This window comes from Takifugu flavidus, chromosome 4 (assembly GCF_003711565.1).
Source record: "Takifugu flavidus isolate HTHZ2018 chromosome 4, ASM371156v2, whole genome shotgun sequence".
In the NCBI taxonomy this organism is placed as follows: domain Eukaryota; kingdom Metazoa; phylum Chordata; class Actinopteri; order Tetraodontiformes; family Tetraodontidae; genus Takifugu; species Takifugu flavidus.
Window position 1 is genome coordinate 7,359,810 of NC_079523.1, and position 22,122 is coordinate 7,381,931.

At 46.0% G+C, this 22,122-nt stretch overlaps 1 protein-coding gene across 4 annotated transcripts in view; it reads left to right on the forward strand.

Annotated features, from left to right (window-relative positions):
* Positions 1-22,122, forward strand: part of tox2 (TOX high mobility group box family member 2) — a 74,181-nt gene that overhangs the window by 34,552 nt on the left and 17,507 nt on the right. For all 4 annotated transcript variants that reach the window (XM_057029726.1, XM_057029724.1, XM_057029723.1 and 1 more), the window contains 2 exons: positions 1,163-1,222; positions 15,923-16,204. In XM_057029726.1, the coding sequence (XP_056885706.1) occupies positions 1,163-1,222; positions 15,923-16,204 (342 nt within the window). The remainder of the gene's footprint in view (positions 1-1,162; positions 1,223-15,922; positions 16,205-22,122) is intronic.

Here is a 22,122-nt window from a genome sequence, read left to right on the forward strand (position 1 = left end):
CTCGCTCTGCACTTCAGCGCGCCGCGTCAGTGGGCTTCCCCGTCCTCGCTCCTCTGGAGACGTCCTGAATGCGCCGCCGGAGTTGATCTTGACCGCTCTGGACACGTCTGACCGTTTGGGAACTGTCCCGGACTCTGGCGGGATCGTTTTGACCACACTTGCGCAGCGCTACACATGGAAGAATGTGTGAGACGGGAAGGCAATGAAAGGGATTTTCAAAATAAACAGCCTCAATTTGGTGATTTACTTATTTACGATAAAGGCACCAAAGGCAGCAATGCTGTGGACAGAACACATCAAATAGTAAAAGTACAGAAACAAAGAAAATGCCACCTACACACATGCTCACATATTTGTGAGCTAATGCTAATGGCTTTAGACATAATGATCACAACCACAGTCATGTCGTACAAAATAAACAAACAGCTCTCCCTTTGTATTATTATCGTATATTTTCCTGGGTTAACGCCACAGAGTTGGACAATAAGCGATGAGGTGTCCAATGTAAGGACACCTCGTTGACGGCACGCAGGCTTTGCAAGGTTGCTAATGAGCCCTTGTTAGCATGTTGCTTAAATTGTTCTGATTACAGTGTAGCAACTGGATACACTTTCACTGACTGGTGCAATCGACACCAGCAACAAGGGGGTTTTATTTATGTGTTTTTTTGTGCTCCTGGATAAACGCGTCATGGTGCTGCCATATTGTTTGGTTCTCGATGACGGATCGTCTGTTGTTGCTCGAATGAGGTCAGAGCAACAGATAGTAGGAGGAAGAGATTTCACAAGAACTTCTCATTGAGCCTGAACAAAAGTAGGTCCTTGGAAAGTCCTGGACCTGCTTTCTTAAATGTCATTGCCTATTTGAATATGTAAATCTCGTCTTTAGTTTTAATTTGACTGGCAAATCTGCTAAAGAGGTCACTCCAGAGAGTAGACTTTTACAATTTTGATGAGATTTGAAAGGAGGAGGAGGAGGAGAGGAGGAGGAGGAGGAGACACCCGCTTGGACAGGCCTTAATCACATGTGTCTCTAATGTGAACTGTAATTGCCCACATCCACCGAGGTGTTTAAGCCGGGGCCTCGCGGTCGTTACACGGCCGCACTAGCCCGTTAGCGTCTCGGCCGGCCCGTCTCATCTCTCCCTCTCTTCTTTCCACAGTTTGATGGTGACAACATGTACATGAACGAAAACAACCATGAGTTCATCTCACCCAACCAGGTGAGTTCACGTCCTGTCCTGTCCTCACCCGCCCAAGCTGTCTGATAATCAACATTATCATTCGTTACATTTGCTGTTTTATTTCCTAAAATAAATCATTCAAATAATATATGTCATTATCAAATGCAGGTACAACTGAAAGATGCTGAGAAGTAGCATATTTATAAGATGTGACTGTGAATCATAATATTTATACACGCACTGTTGTGAGTCTCTATCTGGATATTTCCAGTTTCTCAGAAACAGGTTAAAAAGTTACTTTTTCCCAGCATGCACCTGGCATAATGCACTCTACTCTACTGCACTTGAACACTCTTTAATGCCCCCCCCCATTACTCAGTCTAACCCTGCGCACTTTTCCCAAATGATACCCAGAGAGCATCTTTGTGTGAATCATTTATTGATTGTAACATTTGTGCGCTTTTGAATTTGGAAAACCTGCTGTTTCACCAACGCTGACTTGTGAGGACTGATGAAGTTTGAGTGGAAGCGGGAGGCAGCGTGCCTCTGCTGCACGCCAGCCGTGCCAGCACAGCTGGCCCTGAACAACTGGGAGACCATATGGTTGTGTTTGGACGGAGGATTTGTGGAGTTTGGGAGTAAGCCCATCTGACGCTCATGAGGGAGCCGAGAATTTGTCCCCGTCAATTGCAATTATTCGAATGATGCCACAGGCTACAGTAGTTTTCCTGTTGCACCGTCTGCGGCGCTGGTTGGTGTGCGCTTGTGCACAGTTCTTTCGCCCCATTATCGACCAGTCTCGCTCATCGTTCGCTCTTTGTATCCTGGTGTCGATGAGTGTATCACTGGTTGTGTTGAAATAAACAACCCTGTACGAAAACACTGGCCAGAACACCAGAAATGTTCGGATGGAGACGAGCACGGACAGCGATTCCAAAGATGGAGGAAGGCAGGGAGGGGGAGGGGAGGTGGAAGACGTGATGGGATAAAAGCCGATTCGGCTTTGCTCTGTTTTATACTTTGTTTACGCAGGATCTCCTCATATCTGACATGTGCCTTGCTCGATTCTACGCTCCACCAAGTTCAGCCTGTCTTTGCCTCTGACAGTTAGAAACACAGAGGGCCTTCAGGGTGGACTCACACACACACACACACACACGCACGCACGCACGCACACACACACACACACACGCACGCACGCACGCACACACACACACATCCTCGTATTCCTATATTTGTGTGACACTAACGTTGTACATTAACCAACCCAACCAAACCTAAAACCAAAACTAACCTTAACCTTAAAATCACGTTGTAACCCTCAAACGGTCCTTTGAAACCGTGAGGACCAGCCAAAATGGACCCAGTCTGCTAACAGAAAAAGCATTTTTGTTCTTCATATGTAGCAAATAGGACACGCGCACAAATACACGCACATGTACGGGGAAATATCTCATAAATAAAGCATTACAGCTGCAGCATAGATGTGACATACAGTATATTGAGTAGAAGTGGGATTGCATTGGTTGGATTTCAAAGAAAAATTCTATTTAAAAGTATCAATCTTCAAATTGAATGCTATTATTCCACCACAGCAACTACACCATTCCAGTGTACTACTGTCCTTTTTTTGCTTCTCTTACTCACCTGCTGTGACTGTGACATTTATCCAGCTCAGAGCTGCTTCCACACATTTGTATGTGCACTACATTGTACATCAAAAACACTCTTGATGTTTAATTCATATTTTAAACTGGTATTTTTAAAAGCTACACCGAACAACGCAGAGACAACAGCACAGTATAGATCTGGGAGCCATCTTCAGCGACGTTGATGGGCAGAACGTTCCACACCCATTCAGATAAAGACATCTATCCCTTTTTGCTTTGACTTTTAGTTTTGGAAGCATTTAAATAAATGAATACGAAAACAAATCTGAAAACTAATGAAAAATGAAGCTTACATTTATTTCTAGAACTGTGAATGTGCTTGTGCTGTTTACTGATTTAAAAATGTACTTGTAAGATGCAACAGAGCGGGAAGATATCTGCAGGGTGGATTTTTCGTTTTCCATTAACTACTTTTTCTAGAAACTGTACATACAGTCTCGGCATTATTCTCAATATATTCCATTTTGAATAACAACAAATCGCATTGCCTGCAGCTCTTTTCTCTGCTTTATTATGTCTTGATTTCTTTCTGCTATTCTCTCCGACTCCCCCTCTGTTTCTCGCTCTTCTCTCTTAACTCTGTTCCATTGAAATGCATTTGGGTCAGTGGTTCTACCTCCAAAAACTCTGAAAATGTATTTTCTCAGCATGTCACTGTTTTCACTCTATTGAGTCTTGCACACCTATAGAACTGGTTTTTCTTAAGTGGGTGAGGTAGGTTTATATAGGACACGTGTGTCGCACTGTAGCCACATCAAACAGCATGTTCTCATGATGAGTCATAAAGAAACCGGGTCAGTGCCATTGTCATATCGATGTTCCCATGAACATCAGACTGTGACCCAGCTAAGTTGAAGAATTTCTTCCAGTCTGTCTCTCGCTCTTTTTCTCTGCTCCCCCCGGCAGAGTGATAAAAGTGTTAGTGATTTGATGGCAGGGTCAGAGACCCCGGTCTCGGCATCGACAAGCTCTTCGTCCGGCCCTTTGGCCGCTCTCCATTGTCGTGGCAACCAGCAGAGTAACGATGCGTTGTACGACATCGTCACTGAGGTTTCCGTCGGTTCCTGCCGGACTCGGGCCGGTCTTTAGGTTCACACTGCTGCCAAACCCAATTTGTTGCTCAAATCTGAGCTCGAGGCTCTAGTGTTCACGCTGCCGTTTGCAAGCAATCAAATCAGATTGTGTTGCACTTCAGAGCCTGATCAGGATTCGGTTGTCATGGTAACTACGTCGGCTTCAGTACGTGCCCTAGCGATGCAGGTGGTGAGACTGGTATCAACACGGAAGTAGCAACACGGAAACGTGTGCAGTGATACAATGGACACACGGCACGGTCCAGTTTGGATCCGTGGTTCTGGTCCGGCCACGTTACCAGAAGGAATGTGCCTCTTGGGATTATTCTGCTGTCTAGCGTCTCTATTTTGATGATGCCACTCGCAGATTTTTTTTTTTTTAAAAAGTTCGAAAAATCAAATTCTCCTGTTCACACTACATGAAATCAGATTGTTACCAATCCAGATAAAATCCAGATCAATAAAAATAATTGGAGGCTGCAGTGTGAACGGGACCTTCGTGAAACCAGTCACAAGTTCAAACTTCTGGTGGTAAACCCTGAATTCTAACGTTCATTTTTTTGAAATCATGAAATCATCTTGAACACTATTTTAGACTCCAGCGTCTCACTTCAGCCTTCCCCCTCAGGGGTTACCACACCAAACCCTCCTCCTCCTCCTCCTCCTCCTCCTCTTCCTCCTCCTCCTCCTCACACCAACAACTTCATGTCATGTCTTCTCTAACTTTGTCCTTATATCTAGTCTTAGGGCTTCCATTAGCTCTCCTGCCTGGTAGGCAGCAAACTTCTTTCAATATTGTCACATGCCTGAACCATCTCCTAACCATCTAACATGTGCTGCCCCCCAAATAAACTCATTCTTGATTCCATCCACCATTGCTAAGCAAAAGAAGCCCTTCTCTTCTCCTCAAGGCCACAGTCTCTAAACCAAACAACACTGCCTTGTACACTCACAGATACTCCTTAATCAGACATCACCCTATTTTTTCCCCCACCCAGTCCAACCAGTCGAAGGTGACAATATATGATGGCCCCACATTGCAACACCCAGTTTAAGGACCTAAATGTGTCCTGGATATTTACATGCATGTCTTATTGATGAGGAATTCTGAAGCCGTTTCCTGGTTGGTTCTAGTCCGATGTGCAAAGGTGGTTTATGCCAAGCGGCGTCCTCGCGACAGAAAAGAAGAAGGCTTGTGATCAACAAAGCAAAGTGAGGCTGATGGTTGTTGATGGATATGAATATAAACGGCTGCTTGACTGGTGCAGCCGCGCAACCACGAGGCGCTCGTTCTTGTTCAGACTCTTATTTTTTAAAGTGGAATTTCTGTTGCTAACACTTAACACAGCCTTGCGTTCAAAGATAATACACTGTGGTGAAGGCTTCTCAGAGCTGTGCAGCAAATTGGAAGAAACAGTATACTTCATCAGCACTTTACCTCCACAATGCTCCACTTTGATGTCTCTCTCCCCCACCTATGAATTCATTTAGCAGAACTGCAGTTTGAGAGAAATATGTCGCCGAAAAGTACGAGCACCAGGAGGAAATGGAAGCGGAGCGGGAGGAGGAGAGACGGCGGAACCGCACAGGGGAATAATTCGGCTAATGGAGTGACTGTTTGGATATTCAGCAGAAGTAGGAACGGAGATTATGATCTCGCAATTAGCGTAACAAGGTTTTATCGATTGGCTGCCGTTGTGGCGTCTTAACTGCCAAGGCGCTGCATGTGGTTTTAGCATGCACAGTGTGTGCGTAACCCAGCCAGTCACACCAGTCGCATGACTTCTGGAGCAGAATCCAGATCCAGTTTTACGCTCCAGTTCGCTCCTCAGTCATTATCTTGGCTTTAAAGCTGAAATGTTACATGGCTTTCAAAGTCTGGCAATAAAGTTTCCCACATTTGTGTTTCATGTGTGGTAACGGCTCTTGATGTTGACTATGTGTGTAAACTCAAAAGTTTGTGTTTTTTTGTCTTATTTGGAGTTCAAAACTGGCTTTTTTTGTTGTTTTTTTTCAAACATAGGTTTGATGATATTTCTTGGCTCACTTGACATGTTGTAAGTCATCGCTGGCAATGATTGCACGCCCCGCGGGTGTTGTAATTGTAATTAGAGAGGTGTTTGAGTGCCAAAAGCAGATCTGTGAGACACAGAGAAGCAAGGACAGCTTGTAGATCGATGAAGGTTTGTTTTTTTTAATATGGCAGCAAGCACATGTGATAACGAATACATTTATAAAACGCACTGGCAGATTGAAGTTATAATGAGGCCTTTATGTTGTTGCTAAGATGACTTGATAAGAGTTTTGGGGGGTGTGAGAAACTAGTTTCAGAGGCTAAACTGATCTGATGGGGATGATTAAGTGTACCGCTCCCCCGTGTCTCTCATCATCCCCCCATATGTTTCTCATGGGCCTTTGTAGGACACAATCCCACACTCCTTTATGTCCGACCTTTGACAAATCTATCACCTCGTCCTTCTGGGCTCTGAATTAAAGGCCCATTCCACCTTTCCAGTTTGGATGAGTGATCCTCTTGTTTGGCGGCAGCCCAAAGCCCAGCCAGTCCGTCTGGAACCAGAAGTCGATTGGTCCAGCTCAGTCATGTGTGACTGACAGGAAGCCCGCTGATTGGGGGACAAGGTATCTTCGGCTCGTTGCACTGATTAAAGCCTCGCGGCGACGTTTTGTGAACCAGCCTCCAACCCCCTCCTACCCCCTTCTCCAGCGCCGTGGTTCTGCTGGTCTGAATTATGGCTCGGCTGCATTAGTCTGATTTACAACTTCCTCCCTGCTGTTTAGACTGGAGTTGGGGACCGAGCGTGGCAGGTTCCTCCTCCCCTGCACTTCCACCTGTCCCCCTCCTCTACAGCTCCATGACCTGCCCCCTCCTCATCACCCCATATTCCCAAAATGCTCCGGAGTTCCCTGTTATGTCACCTCACTGTTGTTTTGTTCTTCTCACCGTGTCCCTCGCCATCACCCTTCCCCACCTTCTTCCTCACCACTCCACCACTCCCAATCTCTTCTCCTGACACCCCCTCAAATTTCCATTATTCAACATTCATTCACCTTTTCCACACTGTGTATCTCCCCCTTGCTTCCCCCATCCCCATCCCCACCTTCACACACACACACACACACACACACGCGCACACACACACACACACACACACACTCAAATCTTTTGTGAAAAATGAAAACAAAGAGCCGCCTGCCAAAATATTTCTATAGCTGTTCGCTGACGAAGCAGAGACTAGAGACAATGCAAAAAGATGTGCAGGCATATTTGTCGCAGAGGCAGGAAGATTGAAAACTCTTTCTCTGTGGCCTCTTAGTCACTGGGAAAGACCCCCCACCCCCAACCCCCACTCCCTGTTTAAATGTCCTCCTTTGAAAAGCTCATCCGACATGCTACCATGTATAAACACACAGCTGTATATTTGCGGATGGCTCTGAATTCTGCCAAGCTGGCCATCGTCCGGTTGCCGTAGGCGATTGGACGCGACTAACGTCGCCCGTAATGTGTTTGGTCTTTCACTGCGTATCCAGGGGACAGAATATAGTCGCACAAACGTTCACATTTTCAGAGGCCATCGTATAACATGTTATAAAATATGCCAGATGCTCTGTTTCCTCTCTTAAAAGAATCGTCCTCGTCACTGACAGTACATTCAATTCAAAAACGCTCGTGAGGCAAATCTCCTGTTCAACTTTTATTCCCCAAAGTAACTCGGTTGATTATTAATGCCTCATCTTCAAATTATGAAAAGAGCCCCGAGGTGACATTGATCCATGCTGAATCATTTGCTCACCTCTGAGGAATGAGGTGAGGATGTAATCTTTAACCTGGTTAAGTGGAACAGAAATATTGACTTTTAAATCCAAGAGCAGCACTGTTCTAGTGGCTGGTCAGTCCGTAGTTTATTGAAGGGTAAAATTAGCACAGAGCCCGTGTTATAATTAATGTCAAACTGGGAAGTTATTAGTAAAAAGAGACATCACCTTTGTGACAAGAAAGGCTGCCTTTTTCATCTAACACAGTAAAATAATCTATTTTGCTGCTGCTAATGAGTAACACAGCAACCTCAATGACAAACGAGTACTTATTTATACTTTCTGCTCAATCTTTTTTGAGGTTTAGTTGTTTTTCCAATATTTATGATATTCCTAAATGTTATCATTTAGTGGTATCTAACCTGTGGTTTTGCCATATTTTGCAGGTCTGCATTCCACTAGCGTCATTAAAAGCTAAAATAAACTTCAAACAACTTCATCATGCTTAGCTTTGAAAGCTGAGATGTTGATATGCTGCAATGCTAAATATGCGCGGACAAACTGAAGTAGGAGCGGCAGCACTGAGCTCTATGCTGAGAGACAGGGAGGTTCATTGACACTGGAGAGCTGTCGCCTCCACTCCCCTCCGCGCCCCGCCAGCCTCTTATTAACAATGGCACCCGGGGTACGAGGATCCAGATGTTTGTCGCAAGCACACACCAGCTGTGCGGGCTTCCAATACACAGCCTCATTGACTCATAACCAGCAGGGCACGTGCACTCAACATATATACACGAAGTAAGCGATCGCTGTTGAAAGAAAATTATTTTTTAAACATAAGGGATACCTGCAAAGTGTTATGAGCTTATTCTCTGTGTGAATTAAAACATAACAGTAGAGGACACATGGGCTTGCGTATGCATGCACACATTCCCTTGTTGTATGGCAAAGTTATTTGTGGGTGACAGGATGCTAACAATTCTCAGAACAATGCACGTTTGTTTGGATGACTGCTCCATCAGCGCTTCCTTTGTTACTTTCAACATTGTTCGAATCAGTCTGTACTGATCCACCAACTCTTTATTGTGCTGCCTTTTTGTCCATTTAGCTGCTCCTGTAGCAGTAATTAGTTTTGTCATTCAGACACACTAGCGCCATTGTGCGCACGTTAGTAACAATTTGCCTGAGCACAGGAGAAATAGATTAAGAGCATTTAAAGTGGAGATATGTTGTGTTTATTTAGTCCAGAACTCTCATCTAAGGGTCCATAAATGTCCCCGAGCGCCAGGGATGTGCGTGCACCATCTAGCAAAGTTAAACCGGCGTCCCCTCTCCATGGAGACATGACTGCTCTGTACAGGAAGTGACAGAGGGGACTCTGGCGATAACGCTGCATGTCTGCCGGCGTAACGTTGTAATCCTAGATTCCCCCTGTCAGGCAATAAGTTTGATTATGGTCCTCATTTGAAATGTTGGATCGCGGTTCACTTCCCTCCCCCTCCTTCCTCCACCTCCTCCTCTTCCTTTCCTCTCTTCCCCCACCTTCCACACAAAGTTGTATCAATACTCGTATCACAATCGCCCGAGGAAACCTGAGTATTCTTCTGCCCACCCACCCAGTTTGGGTTTTCCATGATCCTTGGCAACATCTGCATATCATTTACCGCAGGGCCCTTTGCTCCTTCTGTCCAAGGACTGCTTGTTTTTATTTATGAAAATTCGAACTCTCTCTCCTATGGAAATTGAACTCTCACATTTGTTCTCTGAGCTTTTTTGACATTATTCCATTCAGGTAAGAAGTCATTGGGGAATGGGGTTAATTGTTATTTCTGTTCCGGCTGAACGATCAGCTGGAACGACACTGTTGCTGCTGACAGAACGCCACCCTGACGCTCTTCCCGCGCCAGCATCAGGAGTCATTAGGCGGCGAGGAGGAAACATGGGAGATGGGAAAACAAAAGACAAGATTGTCAGCGCTCATATTTGGCGGATCTAATTGGGAGAGAAAGAAAATCGCAGGAGGGACGTACGGAATCGAGCGGCAGAGGAGGCTTGGGTCTGGGCTGTGCAAACCAATGAGAGAGCATGCGAGAGACAGGCAGATAGAGAGGTACAAAAAGGTTGTGTTTATTATTTGATAAAGCCTCTATTATGACCTCAGCATGTTTTGCAATAGCTCTGGCTCTCCTTCAACGACTCAATGTGCCACTTCAAATTAGACGCTCGGGGTGAGGGCCTGTCTCATCTTTGCAAAATGCATTAGTGCGCCACTCAGAGCCTTATACTGCCCAGGGTTAAACGCAAATTATATCATTTCTGTCATCCAATCAAATGGCACTGACCCCTCGACCTGCGAGATGAGTCAAATGCATAATGAAATATGACATGGCACAAAAGCTCTGATTCTAATCTGCTCTGACACGCGATCAGATGAGGATGACCTCTTGACCTTGACTGACAAGTGAGACAAGCACAGGGAAGGGGATACACGGAGGATCAAGAAGGCAAACAAACTCCAAAGAAAGGGACAATACCTGCAAGTAGGAAGGCCGCTGGTAGTCGTGGGGGGGTTGGTAGGCAATCAAATCGGTATCCGGGGGTTAATCAAGCCATCGGGATCGTTGGACTGTGGGGAGTTACGTGCTGCATTGATAACTCTCATCAGTTACTCCAGGTTTTTATGTGTTGAGGAACAAATCCCTCCAGGTAGTGACTCAGAGCGATGTCGGCAACTGTCTCCAGCCACTTCCTTGTCAATGACTTGCAAAGAGGTAGATGTGTTTTAGACATTAAACCCCGGAAAAATCAATGAAAACCATTGATTGCCAAACACGTTTTCACCACAAAAACACACCCAGGAGAGCGCCTGAAAAGCAAAGATGAGTGTCGCACAAAAGCTACCGAAGTGGTCGTTAAATGGATTATTTTAAAAGTCAGTTAGACCCTTTTAACATGTCCCTGACTAATGTAGTGGTGTACTTCACTGTTGTTGTTGTTGCTGTTGCTGGAGACAGGGACAGTCTCAGAAGTTAAGGTCCAACCGACCAGAGACGATGACCTCCGAGGACCCCCCCCAAACTAGCGTTGCTGGTGATAGAAGCGGGGGCGTCCAGGGGAATTACTGCAGGACGTCTAGAACCAGGACTGCTGCTGAGGGACTTCGTGGAGATGGACAAACAGAAACAGTTTTGCATTTTTCACTTGTTTGAGTAACACCGATGCAACTATGTGTCACAACTTTCAGGCAAAACTTAAAAAAAAAAAAAACTTTTTAAAACTGCTGTGGGGACTGTATAATGATAAATGTCTGTTTTTCCCAGAGCAGCATCATAACTTCTCATGTGCTTTTGGCCTGGCTTGGGTAGATAGTGGCCGGATTTTATTTTCTAGAAAGCAGACTTTCTGCCTCCCGATACCCCCTCCCCCCACACACACATAACCCCCCCACCCCACCTGCGTTCATTCAGCGAAGTCGGCAGTGGTTTTGCATCAGCGTCCCCACAGCCTCTTTCATGATTTCCACAGTAACACAGTGACAGATAAATAATGTGGCCTTGCTGTTTTAGAGAGTGGGGAAGCGGGGGGGGGGGGATGGGGGGGTTGAGGGGGGGTTGGTGATAGTTAGAATGAAGGGGAGGGGTAGTGGTGGTCTGTGTGTTCGGAGCAGGCAGGTCTAGAGAGGAAGGGGAGAATGGAGGTGAGGGGTGGCTGTAACTGAATCCCCCCCCTTCAGCTTTTGCCCAGGATGGCTGTGTGATGCCCCCTGGCATTTTACTGCAGCAGGAGAACAACTATGACCTTAATTAAGCCTGAGATGACTAGGAAAGATGGGGGGGTGAGGAGGGGAGGGGAGCAGAAACGGGATCTTCCTCGTTTGACGGCAGCTGTTACAATATTAAAACAGACGCTGGCTGGACTCTAACAAACAGGATCATTCATGAAGATACAGTAGATCCCTCCTCCGGGAGAGGACGCATTCAAATTCTTCCCAAAGATAAATCCGGCCTTCCTCCTGCGAACCGGACTGCATGGAAAGCGGCGATAACAAGGCGTGACTTGTGGCGGGATACGGTGAGGTGTCAGAGCGAGGGCTCGTGGAGGTGATGGAAGTCGCGGCGTGCATGAATCACCGCTGTGACAAAGCTCTCCAATAGGCAGATAAGTGCACATTAGCGGCGAGGCAGATCTGTCATCGTCTGCCTCTGGGCCGTCGATCCTGCCCCCTCCTCCCGGAAACTGATGCCGGTTTGAGATGACTCCTCCTCTGCTCCGGCGTTCCACGGCCCAAACACATTCCTTCCATAACATACAGAGATATAAACCTCCATAGGTTGGAATTTTATACATATTCCTATTTCATCACACACACACACAGACACACACACACACACACACACACACACACACACACACACACACACAATCCAATCCAGCTTGCAGTTTTCAATTGCAAGGAATCGCTCATTTTAATACTGTGTCACGGCCGCATCCAGATTAAAAGTAGCATCTTTTTAATGAATGCAAGAATATAAATTAGACCCAAAACGGTAACTTCTAAAAGGAACCAAAACAATAGAGGATAAATGGTGTGTAGAGCAACATCAACCATGCTTCCAGGGATCAACGCCAAGCTTTATCATCCAACGTCCTAAGTTGGAGAAGTCTGAATTGATAACTGCAGAGAGCTTGTTATGCTAGCTGGGTCGTAGCAAGAGGGATCGATACCAGGGAGGAAACGCTGCAAACAACTACAAGCGACTCAGGACAGCCTAAACACGATCTCCATCTGAACTAGCATGTCTTGCATTGGCTGCAGAGGAAAGAGAGGCGGACGCGGAAAATGTCCTCCCTCGTGTATCAAACCATCTGTCTTTGTTCACCACAGTTAAGTATTAAAACCTAAAAATATCCCGGTGCTCCTGCCATCGTCTGCCATCAGACTCTGTCACGCTTCCCTGATCATCCCTTTTATTACCTGAAGGTGTCCTGCATGTGGCAGCAGGAAGCCTCATTCTGATATTAATTGTAATGGCGACAATTCCAGAGCTCTACAAGCATTACAACAATCTTCTAATAAGCCAAATATACTGATAACGAGCAGTTAGTTCCATCTCCAGAAGGCCTTGAGTACCCAGGCAGTGTTACAGAGGGAAGCGGGAGCTCGGTGCCAAATAGAAACCACGCTGGAAAGCTCCCCAATCAATGTTATTTTCTGTCTCAGTACCAGACCAACTGTCTATTCATCTGTTTCTTTCAAATGAAAGGTGCGCTGCTATGTAACACTTGTGGTGGAGAGATCTGCCACTTAATTAAAATGTTACACATTGTGTCTTTATCGCTCTACAGGCGCAGCAGACTGCGAACGAGCGCTCCCTAAAGCGCCGCGCGATTGATCAGAGGAAGAAAATGAAAGACGCTTGAGTGAAAACACACAGCGCAGTTTCTTATTCTTTTTTTTTTAATTATTATTTGAGTGTTGGCCGCGGCCTTGGAAATTAAAAGAGCCACGAACAACTGTCAGATGGGGTGGGGGGGCGGACACGTCTGTGGTGGGCTGCTTTGTGTCCAAAATCTAATTCCAATATGGGGGGGGGCACGTGCTGGTCCATATGATCCATCAAATGCGTTTGTTTGGATTGCACTTGTAAAGGAGAAAAGGGTTTACATTAGCCAGAGTGTACATGTGGTCCTGTACATGCAGCCGCCCTCCCTCTGAATACAGACGGATGAATAATTTATCCCGCTACAATCCAACTGGGAACGTCCTTGGTATTTACATTTTATCGTCAAGGGCGCGAGGTTAGCCGTCGCTGCACTCTTAGCGCATGACACTTCCTGGTCCCTCGTCCCTGTGTACAATCACAAGGAGGGACCTATCTATCTATCTATCTATCTATCTATCTATCTATCTATCTATCTATCTATCTATCTATCTATCTATCTATCTATCTATCTATCTATCTATCTATCTATCTGTCTGTCTGTCTGTCTGTCTGTCTGTCTATCTATCTATATCTGTCTGTCTGTCTGTCTGTCATCCATCCATTCACCCACCATCCATCCATTCACCCACCATCCATCCATCCATCTATCCATCCATCCATCCATCCATCCATCCATCCCTCCATCCATCATCCCTCCCTCCATCCATCCATCCCTCCCTCCATCCATCCCTCCATCCATCATCCATCCCTCCATCCATCCATCCATCCATCCATCCATCCCTCCCTCCATCCATCATCCCTCCATCCAACCATCCATCCATCCATCCCTCCATCCATCATCCCTCCATCCATCCATCCATCCATCCATCCATCCATCCATCCATCCATCCATCCCTCATCCATCATCCCTCCATCCATCCATCCCTCCCTCCATCCATCCATCCTCCATCCATCCATCCATCCCTCCATCCATCCATCCATCCCTCCATCATCATCCATCCATCCATCCATCCATCCATCCATCCATCCATCCATCCAACAGCAGCTAACTCTGCACAATAACATCAGTGTTTACACCAGACAACTTAGTTTCCTTCCAACAATTATGAGGGAAATTGAATCTCAGGAAATGTTCGTTTTCTCGTCCATTAGACCAAACAATAACGTCGTCCTGCGCAGGTTTACAAGAAAATCTGTCTTCAAAAGAGTGTCTGGGAAAAGGAACATGAGCCGGCTGATGTGGTTCTGCAGGTCGGAGCCGTCGGACCATCCTCCAGCTTCGTCTTTGCCCTCTTTTTTGTTTTAAAATCATCAATTTAAATGAACGTGTCTTCGTCGGCCCGGCGTGCTGAGCATGACCGTGTACAGAAAGGCAAAATAAACCCCAGCTGAATATTAGCAAAGCTAAACAAAACACACATACTAAATAGTTTTATAACTAAGGATGACGAATATTTTTATTACTGCAGATTCCTGGAATCTGAGAGACACAAAAAGAATGTGTGTGTGTGTGTGTGTGTGTGTGTGGTGTGTGTGTGTGTGTGTGTGTCCTGCATCCTTCTCCCTTTTCTTCCATCTCCCGGTGAACCTTATTTTCTAAAAGTATCTGTTTGAGAGATAAATGACCACTCTGCTGCCGAGGATGACAGCCTACACAAAGATGATATTGAATTGATTTCAGAAATGTTGCAGAACTGACTGTTTGATGTATACTGCTAGACATGAATCATAAAAATTCTATTAAAAAACCCTTGAATGGCTGACACAAGAATATTATTTGTGATGATTAATTTGACTCAGTCATTACAATGGGAGTCAAGTCGGAGCGGCTCAGACAAAATTGCTTTTCATTCCCCGTTGGATTCCCCTGCTATTTTTCTTTCTCTCCTTGGTCTGTGCAGAACTCTGATCTGATTGGACTTACTGTTTTAGCGCCGCGCACACGCCGCTTCTTTATTACCGCTTTGCAGGGGCTCGGAGGTTTAGTTCCGAAATGAGACGTCCAAATATTTGAAATGAAGTCATGCTTATTCTCAGCAAAGTAAGTGATCAGAAATATTGTCTAAAGGACTTAAATATCAAGCTGATCAAAATGCTGTTGCGCTTCATTTTTATCGCAACAAATTTAAACAAAATCTTAACCTTAATTCTGCCCTGAAGTCAGTATTAATGTGTGCAAAGTTGAGACGTATAATTGGAGCATGTGAAACAACAAAAGGCTGCGCATGTTCAATATTTGCCCTGCACTTTAACATACGTTCACATAAATAAACATGAGCCTCTTTAGAGATGTTTCCTTGCACAAACCACTCACCTTCCTGGAAGCCTCCTTGGCCATGTAACCATGGTAACGCAGCCATGAAATAATATAGAATATACGTTGACACCGAGTATGGCTCCTTCCGTTTCATTCCAGGGGCTCCCGTCGTTATGGAGATGTCACTTCCTGTTTTAGTCACATGGTTGTCAGCTGATCGCCACCCCAGGAGGTTTAGTATGTGGTCGCTGAGTTAAGGTCAACCCTCCAGTTGGAGTTTAGGGCACGTGCTGGTGACACTGGTGCCCTTACTGGTTCTGACTGGCCTCTTTGCTTTGCGTGTTTGTCTCTGAATGATGCTACGTGACTGGTCTTTGGGGACACTCGTCCAGACCAGCTCTTTGAATGGTCCCTAGCATAACGAGGAGAACGTAGCAGAACTTAACTTTGCTCCTGTTCCGATGATCCGGGATCCATCTCTTCCAGCCACTCTGACTTTTCTCCACCTTTCCCCCCCTCAGAGCTACACAGGCCAGACTGGGGGCAGCGGAGGAGGGGGCAGCGGCACGGCAGGGGGTAACGGACCCAGGGACGAGGACTACGAAATCCCCCCCATCACCCCTCCCAACCACCCCGAGCCCCCCCCTCTCCACCTGATGGAGCACGACTCCACGGGCTACCTCTGCCACTCGCTGCCACACAACGGGCTCATCAACCCGTACTCGTACCCGGAGCTGCCCACGCTCATGATGTCCAACATGCTGGCGCAGGAGAGCCACCTCGTCTCCAACCAGATGCCCTCGGTGAGTGGACGCCTCGCACGACGCGTTTCTAATTACCAGCCGACTGTGCGGAAACGACCACAGAAGGTCGACGCAGATTTCAAGAGGAAACCGAGTGTAATTGTTCATTTGTTGCCGTGTCAGCTCTGACGCCCGGCGCAGGGGCTTGTGGGTAAATCCATCAGCGTCATACCTACCTTGACAGCGCACATCGGTCAATCTGTCAAACCTTCAGACACCAACACGCGCTGATTACCCCCCCCACACACACACACACACACACACACATCTAAAGCAGAAAAATCCCGCTGCTTTTCTTTAGGATCCAGTGGATGCGGGCTAAAGGTTAGTGTTTGCTAGTTAGCCATTACCAGTAACCTTGCTCTTACTGGTGCGATGAATAAATGTAACCTTTGTGCAACACAGTTGTTTTGATTGGAGTAAACAGAAAGCGTCTTTCACGTGCGCAAAACAACAAACAATGTTCTTCATGATTAGAAACGATGAAGATAAAACAGCCCAAACTGCATCTATTTAAAAAAAAAACCACCCCTGTCGATTAGATGTAATGTGGGAATATTCCTGCTGGAAATTTGATCCCTGTCTCATTTATCTTCATGTTGATCGCGCGCTCTGGTCGTGACCTTTGTCGTGGATCGGCCGCTCCTCTCCCGCGCAGTCACGGCGTCTGTTACCGTTGAATGAGGCGTCCTCGGAGCTTTAATAGACCGGATACGGCAGGTTTGTGGGTCGGCCATAAAAATGCATGAGATGTGAAATAACACACGATGAACATTAATGGAAACGACGTACAGGACAGATGGCGGTAAGCGGCGCCGATTGCTATTCTGACAAGCGACTCACTTAAAGGGCGGCCCTTTTTTCTTCTTTTTTTTCTTGAAGTGGGGACACAATCGCGTCCAAATTGAGTTTATATTCAGGGCCAATTACGAGCATAAGAACGAAGACAACTCGGGGAAAGGTGATTTCTGACGCCATTGAAGAGCTGTTATCATCTGATTGAGGTCCCAAAAAAACAACATAATCGTCTCCAACCTCTTTATCGTCCCTCAGAAAGGTCCTCCTGGATGAAGGAGAAGCGTTTCGACTCCGAAAACGCAGCGTATAAAGCAATTCAGGAATTTCTAAATCAAATAGCCCGACTGGTGAAACTAGCAAAGCGTAGCAGAGGCTCATTTGTGCTGAGAAGCCAGTGTCTATTAAAGCGCCGGCTCACCTTGACACAGTCTGCCGAGCGCAGTAATTAAGTAAACGCTGCAGTTCAAACAGGAGATGCTATCATAATGAATGCCTCACTTGACACGCAGAGATAAATAACAAGGGTTCATTCGGATTTTTGGACGATTTCAAGTGGCAGAAAACGCACCCGCGGTTGTTTTTTTTATTTTATTTATTATTTTTTCATTTTTTTCCCGAGCGTCCGGAGTGTGTTCCTGCGTCCTCGCAACAGACAATATCTCTGCTGTTGAAATGGATCCACTACATCTGGAGGTCAGGCCTTATATTCAATCTTGAGCACATTGAAAAAAAAAAGAGAGAGAGAGAAAAAAAAATCCATTAGGGTTCATCTTTCCTGCATCAGCCATTCTATTGTGGGTCTGCAGTGAGATCTGTTTTCATCAGGCAGATTCAATACGTGAGCTGGGCAATGAAAAGAGCGCAATAGAGTCGGATGGAGGGAGGAGGGGTAGCGGGGGGGGGCATTGTGCAGAGCAGGTAGAGATGGCAGAGAGGGAAGGGGTAACTCTTATTTAAAGCGAGCGTATCCCTGCAGTTTTCTGGATTTCATTATTCGATATGTTGGAGATAATTCGGTTGAGTGAAATAAGGTTATTCTGCCTCCACAAAGGGCCGACAGCCTCTGATCCTCTGAGTGCTCTCACATGATTCCAGCCCCAAGCTTCTCCAATGGGGGGGGGGGGGGGTGCAAGAATGTAAATATGAAATAAACAGGCTAATTTCAACAAAAAGGAAGAGTTTGTAGCGGAGCCGTTAATCACACAGAGCAGGACGGTCGGTGATAACTTGTTTTTAGCTAATGGTTAGCTAAACAATGCCTAAAGTGGGGCTAGTCATTGTAATAAATGGGAAAATGTAGGTTTCTTCCATCATCCCATCCAAAATATCCCCCAAACAATAAGAGGTTGCAAAGATTCGCCCTGCCACGTGACACGATCCAAATCTTTCATACGTTAGCGCCCCCATTAGCAGCAGGAGACGTGACACCGATACCTTCCACCACGCTGGAGGTTGGGATTAGGATTAGATTTTTGTTCGGACCTGCTCCACCTGCTGACCTGACATTTCTCAACCTTTACTCATCACACATGAAGGTGCTTTAGAGATGTTCTCCAGTACTGAATATGCCAAGTGCTGCATCTAAATAAACTAGCTATTTCAGCCACAAACTGTTATGCACGTGACCACTAGCTGGCGCTTAATTCACAACAAGGTTATTGATAATGCATTTGTTTTGGATCACCCGTAAGGTCACGAGGCTCTTAGGGTCGTTAAAAACACGATTGAAGAAGTGAAGAATGAAGAAAGGTGGTTGACAACCGCACCATTGTTTTAATAACTTTAGTCACTTTCTCCTGATGTTTACTGTGCTGTAGGTTGGAGCTCATCCTGGACCAACCTGATATCTTTCAGAGTTTTTTTTTTTGATGCTCTGATGCACTTGGCAGCTCCCCTCCAGCCTCTCTCTACCTCCTTCCCTCTGTTAATGCCCCCACTGTCATAGCATCTACAAGTTCCAAAACACATTAGACATTTAATAGCCATGCTCAGGTTGCACTGATCTTATCAATACAGCCCAGAATGATACTCATCTCTCTTACAGCTCCTGAATAATTTGGACTCACATGTGAACCGGCCTTGTTGTTGCCCATCCTCTCTCTCTGTATTTACACCAAAAACTGCCATAAAACACTGAAATAAAGCTAAAACACTCATGTTTGTGCTCCATACCCACCTATTGAGGATTTCAGCTGCTTGTCGAGTTCGACCTGTCCCTGGCACCGGAATAAATTATCTTTGATTGAGCTTTTTTTTTGCCCCCCTCCCTCCCAGAATGATGCATGATGCATGCAGTATTAGCCATCATCAAACTGGCTGGAGTGTGATGTTTTGAATATGGAACAGATGATGAATGTATAATCAGCCGGTGGATGCGATGAATAAACGCGGCGCATTAGCAAAACGAGCTACGCGCAGGTATCATCTCATCTGTTGCTTCTTTGTGAGGCTGCACGACTCTTGGTCAGAACTTTTGTTGGAACATTATAGACCCCCACCAACCCACACACACACACCTTCACTTGCATTCATATTCAAATTTCATCCACAGCTACATTTGGATGTAAGAATTTCCTCACAAGCTCTTTATCTGCGGTTGTTGAGGTTAATTATGGAGCATTAATCCCATCCCCGCGATTGTCATGTTAAATTGGGTGGGGTGGGGCAGGGTGGGGGGTGTGGGGGTGTGAGGGGTTCCCTCTACTTTTACCAGCGAGGTATTAAGTGCTGCCGGCAGGTGCCGGCTCCCAGCGCCCCTGTGAATGAAATATGAGCTGCAATGTCAACTGAACTTGTCACAGACAAGCTGGGATGAATTAATGATGAGAGAGCAGAGGTGTGTTTTAATGTGTCGCCTCTGTGATGTGTGTGTGTGTGTGGGGGGGGGGGGGGGTCGAAGCGGGCACATTATCACACACTGTACTCCTGCAGAAACAGAACAAACTACTGATGGATGAGAGATGAAGGGATACATTCACACAGTTGATTCCGCTCTCCGAATGCGCCACTTTTTTTTTTTTAAACTCGGAAAATATTGCAATTAGATGCTCATAGACTTTCTTTTCCCCGCATGAACTTTAAACGTCTCCTACCTCTGCCTTTAAAGGCTTCCTGCTCTTTGAGGCTTCGTTTTATGCTCTTCATTCAGATGAAGAAAACCCATTTCTCCTTTAAAAGACCTTCATTTCCAGACGTTTTAAAAAAGGGATTAGAGCGTCTGTGGAAAAATGATGGAATGTCTGTCGCTTTTCACCACAGTTCAACAAGCGCGGCGACAGAAGGGGACCTGCGTTCGTTATTTATTCCAGCGTCGATTTGGGCAGAGATGATTAGAACCGATCAGCGCCTGCAGCCCGACGGAAATATTGGGGGGAAAAGTGCTTCTTTAAAGTGCTCTCCATCTTTTTTCTTTCCTTTTTCTTGTTTGTTTGCATTGTTTTGTTTTTCCAGATTGCCCCTTAGGCTAATGTTCCATGTGGCATTCCCTCCCCCCCCATAAATGAGCCGTCGCAGCTGTAAATCACTGGACAAACACAGACTGGAAAGGTTCAGAGATTTATGTAACGCATTCATGTTTTCCACTTCCTCATTTTCGTACTCCACTGGTAAAGCCTAGCTAATAAAAGGTCCTATTAATATTTCCTGTTGCTTAGCAACGGCAGGCAGCAAGTAATAGCATTCTGGGGAAAAATAGATGACCGATAAGAAAAAATTCAATTCTTTTCTTACCTCCTGGGAGAAAGTGCCTTATTTCTCTGGCAATGGGATATGAAACTGTAGTTGTATATTAAGCGGCGCCTTCAAAGGAATAGGGGCTATTTTCCAATTAGGTTATTTTGAGGGGGGTTTTATTGCAGCGACGGAGGTCCGTCTAATTTCACCACCAGGGTAACGTCAATGAATTGTGGGATTAAGCTAATCAGAGTAGCCGTATCATTCCCCGCCGTTCTTTTTAATCAGGAGTTTTGAGAAGGTGCCGTCAGATAACTAGCGAAAAACTTTATCCGCGTCCATTGTGCTCGTCAAAGCCAGCGCAACAGCTCAGCTATAGACAACCCCTGACGGCGCAATATTTCAAGATGTGCTAGTGCACACGCGTGTTGTTGTCGCCATCCTTCCCTGTACAGATGTGATCAACAGCCCCATTCAAGTAAAGAACAGGAGCTAAAGGCACAAAGGCAGATCCATTATGAGGCGGATGGCGAGATAAGGGATTTCATATTACACTTAGCCACGGGCCCCTGCTGAGATTTATCATGCCATGAAATCATGTCCATATTGCACTGTAGCCTATCTCAACCATCCATCAGCTCATTGTGCTTCCATCACCAGGAATATTCCGTCCCGATGACGTCGGAGAGCTCCCTTCCCCCCATAATATCTCATGGGGACCCCTCCCCTGCAGCAGCAGCAGCCACCGGTCCGGCTGTGGCTGCTAACGGGCGCGGGGTGATTAAAACACTCCTGGCATCCATGTATCAGTTCATTATGAGCAGCGCTACTCACAGTTTAAGAGCCATAAGCTGCTGCAGGGATCACGGGTGGAATTAATCCTCCACGGTACGTCCTCCTGCAACGATGAGATAATTGTCTCTTTACATTAGCAGAAATATAGTTTTATTTAAAGGAGTCCAGCTTCCTTTAAAAAAAAAATCTTAGTTTGTTCATCTTGAGCAATTTAAGTAAGAAAGAAAGTGGAATAAAAGCAGGTTCAACTACTTGCTATAAAACATTTATTACTATATATCTTCTTTAGTTCATTACCTTTGTGAACTAAGACTCAGCTAACACCCCCCCCCACCCCCACCCCCACTCCCACCCACCCCTCACCCCCTTTTATTGGGGCACATCTGCCTCCACATATCAGTTGTGTTTGTTTATTGTTGTTTGCATTATGTTTGAATCTATATTCATGTGTGTGTGTGTGGAACCCCCACCCCCAAACACACAGACATGCATACACACACACACACACACACGTGTGTTGTGTTTGACACTGCAGTCAGGGGGCTCATTAGTGGGAGCAGGGGAACCTTCCCTCCCCCTGTCAGGAGGTGCCTGTCCCCGCTGCTCCTCACACACATGTCATGTCAGCGGCGGCTCTGATGCTGCGACGCTCC